Genomic DNA, 16739 nt, shown 5'->3' with positions numbered 1-16739 from the left:
GTTTATCTCAGCAAATTTTAATTGGCTCCCTGTGCTTCAGTGTGACATAAGGAGAAGCTCAGTGTGAAGTGTTACAGTTTGATTCCTCAGCACTGAGTTGATAAGAACAGTGCAGGATAGGAAGTAAAGTCTCATTTCGAGTTCAAGGGGATATCAACGGGGATTCCAAATAACTGCATGTTATAGATATACTCAGACTGTATAAGTGTAAGTGTTATGTTAGAAATATTGCTTCTGCAGACATGAATACCAAATGAAACAGGAGCATGATTTTCCATATAAGTGGGCTGTTACCTAAGAAACTCTGCTTGTCACATATGCTGCACTACAAGCATCTAAGATATTAATTTAATACAGTTCATCTAGCACTCATGCATACAGTGCTGCGTGATGGTTAAGACACCTCACCCTACATTAGGACAAAAAAACACATTTAACAGAGTTGTGGTCCCAAAGATTCAATCAAACCTTAATTTTCAAAGCAGCACTGAGGTCATTTAGATGATATAATTTTAGGTTCATACAAGCGATGACTGCTTAGAGGTTTGCAGCTATTAATTTCTAAACTTCTAAAAAAAAGAAACAAACAGTAAAACTAAAAATAAACCTACAGTACAGCAACCCTAGAGAGAAATCTAGTTTGGTTGACTAAAGCTTCTTAGAAAAAAGTAGTTCAAACTTCTTTGCATAATCAAACTGACAATGTACATGTGATACAAACATTCTATTAAAACACAAAGCAGAAAATCCCTGCTTACAAAAAATGCCATTCGATTACAAAAAGTGGCCACTTGTTCAGAGATCATACATAAACAAAAAATAAAACACACCACTATTCATTGGGAAAGCACAAGAAATGTCAGCTTTGGTTTTGAATACAATGTCCATCACTTAAACACCTGCCCTCGGAAACTAGAGTCCAGGTAGCACTAACCAGGATTACTCAGTTAGCCAGGTAACTTTGAAAATAGCGTGCAAAAATTGCTTTAAGCATTTGTTGATAAACAGCAATAGACAATACTTCTCAGTAATTGTGGTCAAAGGGGGTTCAACCACAGTAAAGAGGCAATGATAAAGTAAAAATAAAAATATCATTCCCTTGCTTTTATAAAGTAATTAAATGACTTGAATCACAAATATGAATGCATTAATGCAATATGAATGTAGATGAATTTCCAGAAAGCTACTGCAAAACTACTAGTTTAATTACTATAGCTGCCCCTTAAAGGTCAGAGATTCGAATCATCAGTTGAGCAGTCAGGCACATTTTGGTCATCAGATTTCGATGTCGAGTCCTCTTTCATATCATGCTACTCTTTGGTACAGAGCGCTTTGGACATGCAGACAGAGGCGCAGAGGCAGAGTGACTCTTCACCGAGGCTCTGAGGTAACTTAGTCTTCTCTCTTCTGCCTTTAGGTGATGAATTTGCAGCTCATCACAACTTAATATGACACAGTCTCTGGCTTTTGTTTAATATTTAGTGTTGGCAGAAAATGTTGTTGCACATTGTTGATCCGTTGTTAGTGCAGTGAGCTTGTTTACTACATTACATGAATGCCACTGTCTCACTGAAGGTCCTGCTGAGCCTGTTCCAACTTTAAAACTTTATACAGAAAAAAAAAGGAATTGTCAAATATTCACATTTAATGGCCAAATCTGATTCGACTGACATAACTCTGAGACGGGTACAGCCCTATTAATTACATGTAGCTCACTACTCTCCAACACTGCGAACAACAACTACTTCTACTAGGATCAAACCCGGCCAGTTATTGGATATAATCCGATACAATCCGAGTCCTGTATGTGCTGGGGAAATTTCACCAGCAGAGAAACAAATTGGACCCGCCTGGTTGTGTGGTAATAAGTTGAACCTCTATGACAGATTGCACCAGCGAGTCCAAATTACAAAGACTCTCATTTCATCTGTTGGTGTCATCAGTCAAGCCTGACAGATTCCCTCCGACAGAGAGAGTATACTGCTTCCAGTCCACCAGCCAACAAGGTGGTTAAGGGACAAAAAGTCAAATATGAAAGTAAGGTCAGCAACAAGACACTGACTGAATAAAGTGATTCAGTCTATTGGTTCATGTTGCAGAGTTATCCTTACATTTGGATTCCATCTGAATACATCTGCTTCATCTCACAGCTACAGTTAAATTTATCAATAAGCTCAGTTATACTTTACTTTTCCTACTTGTAAATTGTATGTTTGTCTCTCTTTCTCTCTCCCAGTAAAGTTTTTTTTGGGGGAGTTTTTCCTTCTCCGCTCTGAGGGTACATTGGCAGAGGGGTGCCATATGTTGTAAAGCCCTCTGAGGCAAATTTTGATGTCAGATACTGGGCTTCATAAATAAAATTGAACTGAATTGAATGTTCCCTGCCGAGGGACAAGATGTAAATGATCATTCCTGCTAACTCTGGCATGTTTATATTTCATATTTATATACTAATCTTCATAAACGTGCACTGACCCATGTCATATAAACAATTAGAATATATAGAACAATTGAATAAAAAGAATAACTGCTAATCATAAACTACTTTTCCTGTTTTTTTAAAGCAATGGCAGAGTAACATGACAGGATAAATTCCCAATCTACATTTTAGAAATGCTAATGCCCCCTGTTGAAATTTGTCAGGGAATCAGTCTTTTAAAGCATATCAGCGAGACCTTGAACACAGTGGACAGAAAGCATGCGCATAAAAAAAATACACTACAAAAAATAGATAATGACATTCATTTTGCCCCTTTTTAGTGCATTTTTTGAGTACTCAGGGATAGAGGATAAAAGAAGAAAAACATTTAAGAGAAAGTTGTTTGGTAAGATCAACACACACACAGGACATCTAAACACTTCACAAAATTGAAGTGAATGGCAGGGTCACATGTGAATGAGGCACAAAAATAAATAAATAAATATAAAATGTTTTGATTATTTCTATTTACTGAGACGCTAAAAAATCTCTACCTCGCTTTAGTGAAAAACTGGCCACACGCTGCACAGAATTCTCCGATAAAAAGCCTAAAAACGATTCATTCATGCAACAGAACCATCCAATTTCAAACACTTCTTTCATAAAAAAATAATCAGTTATCACTTGTTATAATGTATCACTAAATTATTTACATGAATACCTACTGCTCATATTTGATCCTTTTGTCTTTCCTGTTATCAAAGCATTTCCGCTAGTTTAGAAAACACATTTTCATTGTTCTCTCTCCTTTGATCTTTGTAATTACTGGAGGTAATCTATCACATCCCTTAAAAGACAGCGTGACTGAGGTTTCTGCTGACTTCCTGCGTTCTCCTTCTGTCTCACAGTTTCCCCGGTGCTTCTATCATGTTTTGTGGATACAGCAATCCCTGTTCTTCCCTTATCTTGTTTTTCAAAGTAAGCTGCCTGAAATAAATACTGATTAAATATGTTTGTACCTGTAGAAGAAGTGTCAGCAGTAAGCTGTAACTGTGCAAAACTTGGCTGTACTTTTTCTGTTAATTTTCCTAATTATAGTGTCTTAATGTGGCTTATCTGTCAACCTGAATGTATTTAAATATAAAGACATATACAGGCCCTAATGCAAAAGATGATGTTGCCCTGTTATCTATGTTGAGAAATCAGGCAAGTGTCTGTTAGACATGCCCTCCCATCGAATGCAACCTCTTGATCCGTTGACTGAATCTCTTGCAAAGTGTCACATTTAAACACACTGCAATTATTTTGAGACCTTACAAATGTGCAAAACTTACTGACAGTTAGAAATATGACATAAGACTAAGCAGATAAATATTTCCAGTTGAGGTCAAAACCTGTTAACTACAACAAAAAATAATAATAATACAATATGTTTTATATGCACTTTTCCATGAAGAGATTTAAAAATAAATACGTAGGATACACAATGCAGTAAACAATGTACAAAGTAACACAGAAGTAATTCCTCTCAAAACCCACCAGAAGTTTGTGGTGGTGTATTTTTCTTGCAGAGACTCTGGTCTCTGTCTGTATTTCCTTTTTTTCTTATTTTCTGTGTTTGGGACTTTTATGTGCATGTACCTCCGCAGAATTTTGGTAAGGTCAAGATTGTAGAAAGGTAGCAACAAGGTGCCATGCATGTATGATATTATCATGGTACTTAAGTCACGATACAATATTATTGCAATTTTAAACTTTTGCAATATGAATTGTAATACCACATACTTTTTCCAACTGCAAATAATGTCCTAAAAGGAAAACTTTGAAACATCTATTGTATCTTTTAAGATAAAGTTTTCAGTTCATTCATATAATTTCAGACATCCTTATTGCAACAAAATGTATCTAGTGGTCTAAAAAGCAATTCATTCTAATATTGTAGTATTAGAGTGAATATTAGAATGCCACACTAATAATTTGTACAAAAAAGTATACCTCGCCTCTGTGTATCACTACAATATTGTAGCGCAAAATACTGTGATACTATGCTGTATCGATTTTGTACCCCTCGTAAGCAGCAGGCATCCAAGAGACTAAGTGCTGACAAAACTAGCAAGGTGAAACGGCATACAAGAGTGAATCTGGGGTTGACTTTACTTTTTCTAGCGATTATTTTTTTTCAAACAGTAACCAGAAATCCTAAATAGTATAGCTTTGAGTAAAGATCTACAGCACATGATGCACTTGTAGCAGTACCCTGACAACACAATTGGAGAAATCAATAAAGTCAATTAAGGGATCAGTTACTCACACTGATCATCATCTGTTGCATATCTGTAGAGAACAAAAACAACAAAAGAGGCAAGACAGGCTAGCTGTTACAGAGCCCATCCTTCAGATTTCACAATGAAGTCAAGGATTTGCCTTGCAGAGCCGGCCTAAAGCAACACTGAGCCTCCGGCAGCTCTGATCTCCCCAGAGGTGGCAGGCATGAAGAAAAATTCCCTACAGGGATCAATAAAATATCACACTGTTAAAAATGAATTCCCTCGAGGCAACAAGACAGCCACTGCTTGTTGAGCTAATAATTAATTTGGCCTGGTGTTATCAAAGTTATTACAAACAGGCAATACCCATTAAGCCTCATGTTCACAGATTAATATTTCATGATGTGAAACAGTTGTTAGACTCACATCCGGATATCCCCGTTAAACAGACAAAGGAAGAATATTTATGATCATTGCCATGTGTTGGGATTTCTGTCTTGCAAAATAATTTCTCAAAGACAGAAACTTCAACACAGGGTAAATATTAAATGCTTGCGGGACAAATTTGTTATTAACATTTTTGATGGATGCAAAGCAAAAAGAGCCTCTTTTACAAAGTCAAGCCCTGGTGAAAAGGAATCCTTAGCACTTTATATCAAGGTACACTTATTCACCTTTTACTAACTGCTTTTTAGCATGCATATTGTTGGCCTATTGGCAATTTATTAGTCAAATAAAACCCTTATTAATGCCTTATTCTGAACATAATCTACAACTTCTAGGCGATCAACTAAGAAATTTCCCTCAATAAATTACAAACTACGACTTACTGATAATAGTTGTATGTATGTATGCATGTACAACAACTCGTTTACTTACTGTCTAGTCACTGGTAGTTGGACATTGACACCACACAAATTCTCTATTTTAAAGTTGCCTCCTCTTTACACTTTGTGAATCCATCACAGCATACAAATACTGCAATCAATACACACTATCCTCTAAAGTACAAAGTTTACAAAGTGTGAAGAGAAGGCAACTAAGAAACCTGTGTGAGTTAAAGTGTCAAACTATTATTATATTATAAGTTATGAGAAAGACCTCACTTTAGAATGGGAACACGTGCTGAATTAGAAAGACATAATTTAGAGTCATTTGGACTAGTAACACTTGTAGCTTTGTGTTTTGCTACATTAGATAGACCATATTTATTAAATGTTACTAAGGAAGAATGACTGGCACTACCACCCTATAAAGCCAAGACCGAGCAAAGCTTATTAAAATCATCATTAATGTAGAACAACTTATATACTTCCAATCAATAATCAGTAATTATTGAGGAAAATCTCTCAGTTAATGCCCTTGTAGTTGTAGAATATGGTATTGCAGACTATGGCGTTAATGAGTGCTTTACAGTAACTAATAAAAAGAAAAAATGCAACTAATATGACTGCTAATAAGCAATAAGCAATTAGTTTGAGATGGGCCACTAGCCTAACACCTGCTAATGTGTGAGCAGCTTTTTTCTCTGTTAACCTAACATCCAATTTTTAACAGCAGTCAAATTATCTGCAGAGGTCTCTTCCTCTAAAAAAAAAAAAACATAAAAGTTAGTGTTTTTCTAATGCTCCTGTGCAGATGGGCTCAAAACTACAGTGGCCAAGGTAAAATCAGGAAAACAAGAATGGCCCTATCTTCTGGGCTACTCTAAAAACAAGGTGGTGTAACATGACAATCTTCAAAGACAAGGACCCGAAAACAAAGATTCCTTTTCTCAGGGGATTGTACACTAAAGCAAACATTCTTATTATATAATATCCCATTTACTGCCAATATATCCCCCTAAATCCTACACACTGGCCCTATAAAGTGTTACAAAAAATAAATATCTAAAGTTAATTTCTTCGGTTAGAAAAGTTATGACAATTTAGTCAAATTGCATTCTTTGATACTGCTTTTCAATTCTGATTGTAGAGCAATTTCCTGACCACATTGGACTCCTCAGAAATTAATTACCTTACTTGATAAATGCTTTGCCCTGTAAATCCTCACTAGAAGCTCCCATCTTATCTTCTAAACGGCACTACGGTGTAATGGGTTTGAGCCGGTGTTTCAAACATAACTGGCTTGAAAGAAGAACTTGAACGCTCCTTTCTGAAAGATCCCTTGAAGGCAGCCCGGACCTCCCAAAATGATCAAAAATGACCTGCATCGCCTTAAAGGCTGAAGGAATTAAACTACATTAGCCTCTTCTTCCGTGCCCATTCTCCATGCAGCCGGGGGAATATTCTCCTAACTGAACTGAGGGCCTTCCTTTGTAATGGACTATAACAAAGAGTTATGGATATGAGATGTCACAGGGATAAGACTTGCCATTAAACTGTGCAGTAGCCTATGTCAGGCTTCTTCCTCTCCGAAGCTACAAAGGGACAGCACAAGACAAAGATGTAAGGACCATTATCTGTCTGAAATGCTTTCACGCTGTTCCCTTTTCTCTCAAAGGTTGCCCTGCAGCAATTAAGGTATTGGGGGAATTTGTGGGGTACATAAAACTTGAGCAGTGTGATATAGTAAACAGGCACTTTACCTCAACCTTATTGGCCTGTGTTAAAGTGAGCTACTGGCTGCAATTTAAAAGCCCGCTCTGCCCCTCCATGGTGCAACAAAAAAAACAGGAGGCCGTAAATGAAAAACATTATTTTAACCACTTAGTAAGGATTGCATAATTAAGTCAGTATATTACTATGAACTTGCAGTATTTGCAAGTACTGCATATTTTATTCACTAGCAATGCATGTATTGGCAACACATCCAGAAAGCTCTGGCTGTTTTACTATCAGGATTATAAATTGATTCACATTACATGATGAGGCAATACATATCATTTAGCGTAACAATCTTAAACACAGCAGTTCAATCTAAAGGTAATATTCCTGAGAGCTATTTCCTATATCCGTTTTACAATTGCTGGCGTGGTCAGCAGTGAAATTAAATTAGGGTGAGCACTTTATCGTTAACCTCGTAGCTCCGTGTGTAAGTGCACAGCAACCCTGTTAGAAGGCTATCTTGTTATACATGCCTGGGATATGAGCTGATATAGGTATCACCGTAACGTGATTTCATTAACTAATCAGATCCTGCCTTGTTCTTAGTTGATTTGTTCTCCCCTGCTCCACATCCTTGAAAACATTATCCCTGGAAGATTAGAAGGAATTATGGGTATTTTAGTTGAGCCAGTGGGATGGATTAGTGTTGTGCCACCGCTGTAATAGCATTGGTAGCAGCCCCATTTCGATATGGAGAAAAGTAAATGCTAACGAGCCAGGAACAGGGGAATAGGTTTGTGAGAGATGCTGCAATAATGTCAAAGCCTAACATCTTGTATGCAGCTCACCCACTTCAGGGAAAGGCTGTAATGTTAAGTCTCAAATGGGAAATCTCGCCTTTATGGGCGCGATTGATATTGCACATTGCGGTATGGATGCATTTTCCTTTCAACACTAGAGAGGATGATAAATCTGCAATCTGGGTCCAACATTTAGTAGGCGTTTGCAACACATAATCTTGATGCTGATTCCGCTGCTCGCCCTCAAATAAAACATCTCTCTCCTGTAACCCAAATGTCTCGGCCTGGTGTCTATATCAACAATCAGATCGTGGCTTTAGTTTCTCCAACATAATGTCTGACAGGGGGAGGTGAGACATGACTAAACTTGCTGCACTCCTACTGTGGCTAGGTGTGGAAAAGATGCTGAGCCAGTTGAACAATTAATCCCATATCAAATGAGAAATCTGGACTCCCACTATGTCACCCCATGTGCCGGCAGGTGTGCTTTGCCTCCTGCTGGCACATTCCTGCACAAAATAAAGATGTTATCAAACTGAAAGTGGAAATGCATCAATGAGTGATTTGTGTAGATGACACTGTTTTATATAGTGAGAAAGCACACCTGAAACATAACACTTTCCAAAAAAAAAAAAGTTTGGTATTTTTCCTGACAGAGCAACAACTAAAAGTGCAATAGCACATCAGGGCATTTTGGCTCCTTCCAATTTAATCTTGTCAGTTGTTTCAAGCTTGTGAGAACTGCAAGAGTGCAAATATCATCAAATGGCGACATTTCAGAAAATGAAGACGTACAAGAATACAGTATATTTCCTGTAATTGGCTGTTTGTGCAGGTGCCTGTGCATTTGAAACATATGTCCAATTCCCTTCTAGCGGTGGCAAATGATATAAGGCTGAGTTGTTTGAAGCTGCATCTACCATAACTGCATATCTCCCTGATTGCTGCCATGTGAGATGAAACAGTATGAATCCTGATCAGTCACTGACTTTATATCCTCCTGCTGCCTTGACCAGCATTGTTACTTCAGGGGTAGAATTGGATTTTCTTGTCTGATTAACATTTGTTTTTCCCTTTTCCTTCTCCTCTCCAGCACACAGAGGTATTGCATTGATCTGCACTTAACCTGATTTCTAATAAAACAAGGTGTCCAGCTAGTTCCCCTGGTGTCACCACCACTATCACACAAGAATGTATGTTGTTCAGCGGCTAGCCATTGATCAGTCCTTTTGGGGATTTCACCTGCTTCTTCCCGTCTCGATGGTAGCCAGGATCATCGTCTGCCTTGTGCTCTAATGACCCTCCAGGCCTTACATGCTGCTAATGAGCTGATGGATCAGTGCATCGATCCAAGTGCCGCAGTCTAGGAACGGCCAATTACCTCAAGTAAACAGTGCAGAAACCAGCTCTGTGCACAGCCAGGAGAGAAAAGGACAATGGAGTTGAGGGAAGAAATGTAGATAGCAGGGGAAAGTGGTGGAGTGCGGAACGTGTTATGCAATTCAAATTGTATTGTGTCACACTGTGGTTCTGTTCTTTGCAGTTTGTCACCATGAATATAAAGTAGGGGAAAATAAAATAACAAGTCGATGAAATACGATTCTGCAAGTAAAGCAGACAAACTAAACAATTGTGGCCCTGCACACAATGTGCTTACTGCTCTGCACAAAGAAACCTGGTACCTGTGGCTCTCTCTCAGGGCTTCCTTTCCCTTCCTCCAAGAAATCACACCCCGAGGAGACATCCTGGGCTTGCATTCGATCAGAACGTCGCCACCCTGTCGGGCCAGAGTTTGGGCCTTCAACAAGTTCTGGGAGAAGTCTGGAGCGATGGCTGATAGAAAGAGTGGAAAGAGAGAGGGTTTTAAGTGTTATGAGGGAGACAGGAGGAAAGGAAAAAAACAGCTGATGTTATATTTACTGTCAGAGGAGACAGAGGGGCAAAGGAGGTAGAGCTATTGAGGAAATGAGACTGGAGGAGCATCCTAAAAACATGCAGGTCGCTCTATCCATTAGGTAGGTCAGCTCTCACATCCTTTCCCTTCTACACACAAACACACTTATTTGCAGACATGCATGCATAACTGCAGGAGAACAGACATGGTACATCATTTTTAAGACATTTTATTTGAAAGTAGGTAGAGGGTTTTTTGTTTTTTTTTTTCAAATTTCATGAATTTTCCTTAGGAGGACATTATGCATTAAGAATTAAGCCGTGGGGCTCTGAAGCAAAAATGAGAGAATGTAAAACGAGAGGGAGGCTTTGTTGCTGCTCCTTTAGGCCTTAATTACTAAGGCGCCGTCGTCTGGAGCTGTTTTGTATGCGCACCGACTCAGCAGAAAGCTCTTCAAAGTGAACACACAGCCTGGCGCCAGTGACATGGCTGAGCACCTGCCAACGCATGCGGGTGCATGTGCATACACAGCAATACATGCCGCGATGCACGTTTTCATACGCGTGTACAATTATTTCATGACATTGAGTGTAAAATGCCAGCGTTTCCTTTAACAACACAACAGACATTTGTCAAACTTGTGTTCTCTACACATGGGTGGAATTTAGATGAACTCCTATCTTAAAACAGGGTTGAAGGATTTATAGTTTCAATAAAATCGGTTTATTCCTATGTATATTAAATGAATGTAGCAAGGTACAACAGAGCCTCTAGTCTGTAGGGGGACCATTTAAACAAAGTAGGACTTTTCTACCATGTATTGTTTTGGTGTTCTGTTCGCTATTGTATGATAAAAAGGTAGACACCTAGGTATCATTATGTCTGGCAACAACACTAATAGTAATACTACACACATATATATATATATAACACAGCTATAATTCAAAAATTAAGTCCATCATTTGGTATTTTATTCCAGGACGGACGATTCTGGGATTAGTCAATAATTTTATAAAAATGATCATTGACAATTTTCATATTCACTATAATATATTTACAATATTCATAATCACAGAATGACAGAAAAGACGTTTTCACTGGTTTAGGCCTCATAAAATGACAGGAGATGCTGCCTTTCTTTGTTTTGCTAGTTTAATATTTTTGGATTTAGAATATCTGCAATGTTACCTTAGAATTTAAGAGATTATTGGGAAACGTCTACAAATTGATAAATCAATTAATCAGTAAAATAATAGTCATCTTTATTGATAACAATATCAAAAATGTTAATTGCAGTAACTGTTTGTAAAACTGCATCAAATGAGAACAAAGGTAGTGTAGCAGTAATATCAATTCAATGATACATATCGATTCTGAATATTTGAAATGGTTTCCATTCTGACATTCATTTCTTACTCTATCTTGTTATAATGTTTACAACAGTCATTTCGCCCTGTTTTATATATATATATATATATATATCTATATATATATATATATATATGTGTATGTATGTATATATATATACATACATACATACACACACACACATACATATATACATATATAAAGAAATTTTATGTCTTTCATTGTCATTTTCTCTTGGTTTCAAAAATGGTATTGAACATTTTTTACAAGGTTTTGCATGGAAATCAGAAATTCCAGTATCGTTACAACACTAATAGAGAATGCAGTCTAGATATGTTAGTCTTTAGCAGGCAGACTGTCAGATAAGTCCCATGACTTCTAATACAGAACAATATATCATTGTGAGAGGTTGGACATAAAGAAAATTATGAAGAGTAGAGTAGTCACCAATATATGTATATTCCCATAACTCTTAATGTCTCAGTCTAAAATTGTAATGCACCCGCTTGTGTGGCGCTGCCAATCAGAGTTATGTATGTTTCTTAACACAACCATCTAAAGCTGCTGTGTCAGGAAATTAAGTGGCTTGACTCCTAATACTTGCCATTGTGTCAAACTGCCACCAAAAAGTGCTGTGAGTGCTTATACAAGGATATAATACCCCTTTTTTTAAATGACGTGATTATATAAAATACCTTAACTACCAAGGAAATAGTTTGCTGTTCATTTTTAAAACAGTAAAGCACCTAGAAGTTTATAGCTTAGTGAATAGAGGGACATAGAGACTTAACACTTCAGATAGTTATAGTATCCTAACCTCTCATGTAACCTGTTACCTGACACTTCTGTAGAGAGACCTCAAACTAATTAAACTGCCTTTTACTGTAACCCGACATGCTGCATGCAAATGTTCATCTTCCATAGTTACACTGCTTCCATAGTTACAAACATAAAATAAATATAAGTTCCTCCACAACATATGCAGTTGAGATATAAGAACATCACTACAGCTTGGGCTTTTCTGCTGCCATTCTGGAAACAGGAACTATGATAAGAAAATGTTGTATGTAAATTAAAAATAGAACTTATCTCATCAACAGCATAATACATGGATGTCTGCAGCTTTTGCTGTCACCATAATTCAAGACTGATAAACTGTTAAAAAATAGCTAAACTTAAAAAAATAATTTAGATGAATACAAGCTTAATAGATGAGCTTAACTCAAAAATGGTCATCCTTCTTTGCGATCATGTCCTGAAGACAACAAAAGGAATAGTTACCAAATTAAAAGGTTTTATTTTAATATTGTATGTAGTTGGACTAATGCACATCTCTCAACTTGTTACAGTAAGATAGTAAGACTTGTGAGACTAACCCTCCTATTTTTTTTTTTTATTTTCTCAATTTAAAAACTAGTTTTATATATTCAGTTTTTCTATTTGTTTGTTTGTTTTTGTTGTTGTGGTGCATCTGTTTTGGGGTTTTTTGGACTGCTATAATTTGCTTGCTGGCTTTTTGAAAATTGCTGAACACATTACAAACTGTTAGTGTACTGTCAGATTTTAATTTGTAAAGTACAATTTAAAACAATAAGTTTTCCAAAACCTGTACATAGTTAACAGCAAATTGTGACAATTAACAAGTGAGATTTAATGATTATTTTTAAGAGACAATGAGTACATGGGAATGGTTCCCTTTATCACAGTCAATGCAGCCAGCTGACATTAAACAATGTCTCCAGTAAAAAAGATAATCAGAATCATAATCCAGTTTATTGCCAAGTAGGTTTCCACATAAAAGGAATTTGCTTTGGTGTATTGGTGCATAACACAAACATTTAAATCAAATCTATAATTACAATGCCAGTGAACTGGGAAAAGAAAATGCAAGATTAAATGTTCTCTATAATACTAAACTCAGCCATACGGGGGGAGTTTTTTGTTACTTGAATATTATAACATTAAACTAACAAAGCAAAGTGCTGCTCTTGTCCCCTGCTGTTTTCAGTGTGCACAACCGCTCATCCCCTAGCAAACTCTATTATGAGAGCAGAAGTAGGGTGCACTTTGGGGCAAACTACTGGTGAAAGAACTGTAGACACAAATGCCTTTTCCTCAGTCTGCTCAACACAAACGCAGGAACAGACACAAATGTTGTTTTTCATGTGCTCGGTATTAATAAGGGCTTTAATTTAAATAGAGGGGGTTGACTGAGTTTATCCTTCAGACGTACTATACAGGCTTTTTATGGAAAATTACAAAAAATCATAAGCAGGGGAAAAACATAAAATTATCTCAGTGATTCGACCAGCAAAACTGCAGATGACAAGACGAACATGTGTAGTAAATGTTCTGCCAATATGACTGTGGGTGTTATGGCCTCAAATGTGGACCTTTTATTATAATGCCCCCCCACCAAGCTGACTGGTTTCATATTTATTTTGGCAGCATTTACGCATTAATCATCTGCCAAATTTAAGTGTGTATCATCCATCCATCAAACAGCGATTTAAGAGATGGCAAGAGGACAACTCCACTGAATGTATTCAGAGAAATCAACAGTCTTATGTGTCTGGGCTTACCTATGACTCTGAGCTCAGCGTTGGTGAAGATTCGGCCATGCTTGTTCTCTGCCACGCACTGGTACATGCCGATGTCAGCCAGGTTCAGGCTACTGATCGTCAGCACTCCATTATTCGCCTGAATCCTATCGTGCTAAGGACATACACACACAAAGATACACACATTTAACACCATGATTCAAAATGAAACAAGCTGTGCTAACCTGACAACAAACACTAAACAGGTTAAGACAAGATGAATAGTCAGCAGGGGACTTGAGTGGTTGCCTCGGGTGCAAAAATATGCCCCAGTTCAACACAAGGTTAACATCCAATCAAGACCTCCCTTATGATGGGACTGTTGTTAGTAGGCATGGGACAGTATTTCATGTCGTGATTATCCATAATTGCGATATGGTGTATTATCCCGATAACCATTAAAATATGCTTAAAATATGCATCAAACATAATGGAATCGCTTAACCTTAAATTTAGTAAAGAGGCAATTATTTTCATTGCATTGTGGATACATATTTTCTTTTTTGTGTAAAAAAAAGGTTAGTGTGAACGCTGCCTGCTTTTGCAGATTCTCTTTATTTGTTGACTCTTTATTATTATAATTGTTTCATCACAATCTGCGATGAAATTGTATATTGTCCCATCGCCAGGGAACCTCGTAGGCCTCATTTATGCTCAACGATAGATACATATACAGAGACAGACAGAGCGAGCCTTCTATCTGAACTCTGCATTAATTTCCGTAAGCTTCTCTGAAAGCTTAAGGATACGGACAAATTAGAGCGGTATCACCAAAGATCGTGGGGCAGTGTAGCGTAGTTCAAGCAACATAAGACCGTAGAAAACGGTGAGGACATTTTAAAACAAACAGCAGAATAGGGCAGTCAAAGAATTTTCCATCCACATGTCGCAATGTATTTAATGGTCTTTAACAGACCACTGCTGTCTACCACTGCCTCTGTTAAACGGTACATTATTACAACGTCCTCCCCACTGCCTTGTTTGTTGTTGTCTGAAACTTTTCCCTCTAGTGCCATCTATTGGCTGTAACTATGCCAATATAAATGTAGCACTAAGTATGAGGGCAAAGACAGTTACAATAGCTGAACCACACAAATCTATTTTCATACATAAAGGGAGTATAAATAAGTGTTAAACTGAACGATATGTCATTGGTGTATTATCAAAATCACACTGTATCTCTGTTTTGTCCCATGTCCATGGTAATGCTTAAAGCTGTAGATTTTTTAAACACTTGGGAAAAGAGAAACAAAAAGCAAAAAATAAATAAAAATTACATACACAATGTAGTATGACACATTATTACCATATAAATCTTTTCTATATCTAACAACCACCTTTTGTACATGTTCCAAACATGATGCAACAATGGCTTTCACTTGGAGTCATGTTTCTGGCCCCTTAGATTAATATTCACCATCTTTCCATCTTTCTGGTCTCCACTAACTCCTGAGAAAGACATCTGGGTCTCCAGCCAGTCACACGACTGTGTCACTCTGCTGGGAAGGTGGTGTACAGTGGATGATAATTCTCTGTGGTTTTGTCCCTACAGTAACCCCTTTCACCTAACATGCAGCCATTGGAACCATTGTTAATATAAAATTATTGATTACTGGAGCAAAGACAGACGTTTAATCAGAGTCTGTTGAGAGAGGAAGATAAAACCCTCTGAGCTTCCATCCATGCTTACAGGTTACAGTAACTGACCTCAGATTCACATGAGCCATACTGGCCCTTAAAATGCTCTCAGTGGATGATCCTTTAGCAAATCTGACATTAATCCCTGAAAGGGCTGACACCTGTTTACATAACCATACCCATTATATAAACAGAACAAAGAGTATACTCGATTCAAGGTTTTCTGATATACAGGAGCATTTCAGGTCCACAAGCAACAAGTTTTCTGTACAATTCCCTCAAATTATATATGACTTTTGAAAGCCTGGCAATTTAACACTAAGGTAGATATAATAAGCTCACAATCCAGCAGTTTTAGGTGCTCGTTTTTACACTTTCAGAATGATCATAGTTACTTGCAATCACATAGCACTTACAGTAGTGACGCACAGGCTCATTTTATGTATAATGTCTTTAGACTGTTGTATGTGTATTTAACATATTATTTAAGCTGTGTGGTTTTCTATGGATCAACAAAATGGGTTAGATAAGGTAATACAAGCTGACTTGAATTCTATCACTTCTCACACCTCTTCCTGACATACAGTGAACGAGGTAGAAAGTCCAGCAACACGTCGTAGCAGTATTTAGAACAATCTTGTTGCAAGACTAAAGCATTCTGGTTTGTCATGAAACACATTACAAACAGCATTTAAATAAGGCAGGAATGAAGCATGAAAAAAAGGAAAAGAAACACAACCAATCAAATACATTCACATACATATTACATATGTATATCACATAGCCAATTATGTATCTACAAAGGAAGGCTGGGTATATGGTCGTGTTGCTCCAGGCTGATCAGGCTGAAAAAATGTAATGTTTGATTTTTTAAAAAATGTTTCATAAAGTGCTATATATATATATAAAGTCCCTAGAGAACCATTACAAAAGTAGATGGGAATTATTTGAGAACCACTATAAGAACTAATTGAGAAGTCCTCATTCATGCTCCCTGGAAATAAAATTTTGGAAAAGAAAATACGCAAATGGTCTCTCTTTTTCCTCAGGAAACTGACATTAGCAGCAGTTCGGCTGGACTTCATCACCTCTAGGCCTATAAAAATGAAGATAAAATGTGATGTTCTAGTGTGCAAATTGGTGGATTGAGTGTTAAAAAAAATTCCAGATATACCACAAATAAAAACAACATTCAGAGAGCTGATGG

The 16739-nt window shown here is 37.2% G+C and overlaps 1 protein-coding gene across 2 annotated transcripts in view; it reads right to left on the bottom strand.

The window, feature by feature from the left end:
- The window catches only part of cntn3a.1 (contactin 3a, tandem duplicate 1), a 155694-nt gene that overhangs the window by 24340 nt on the left and 114615 nt on the right, over positions 1–16739 (bottom strand). For both annotated transcript variants that reach the window (XM_042491562.2, XM_088082284.1), the window contains 2 exons: positions 13877–14009; positions 9715–9865 (listed from right to left, as the gene is read on the bottom strand). In XM_042491562.2, coding sequence (XP_042347496.1) covers positions 9715–9865; positions 13877–14009 — 284 coding nt within the window. The remainder of the gene's footprint in view (positions 1–9714; positions 9866–13876; positions 14010–16739) is intronic.

This window comes from Plectropomus leopardus, chromosome 9 (assembly GCF_026936395.1).
Source record: "Plectropomus leopardus strain MGB_pleo_1.0 chromosome 9, ASM2693639v1, whole genome shotgun sequence".
In the NCBI taxonomy this organism is placed as follows: Eukaryota; Metazoa; Chordata; class Actinopteri; order Perciformes; family Serranidae; genus Plectropomus; species Plectropomus leopardus.
This window is presented reverse-complemented; position numbering and strand designations above follow the sequence as displayed.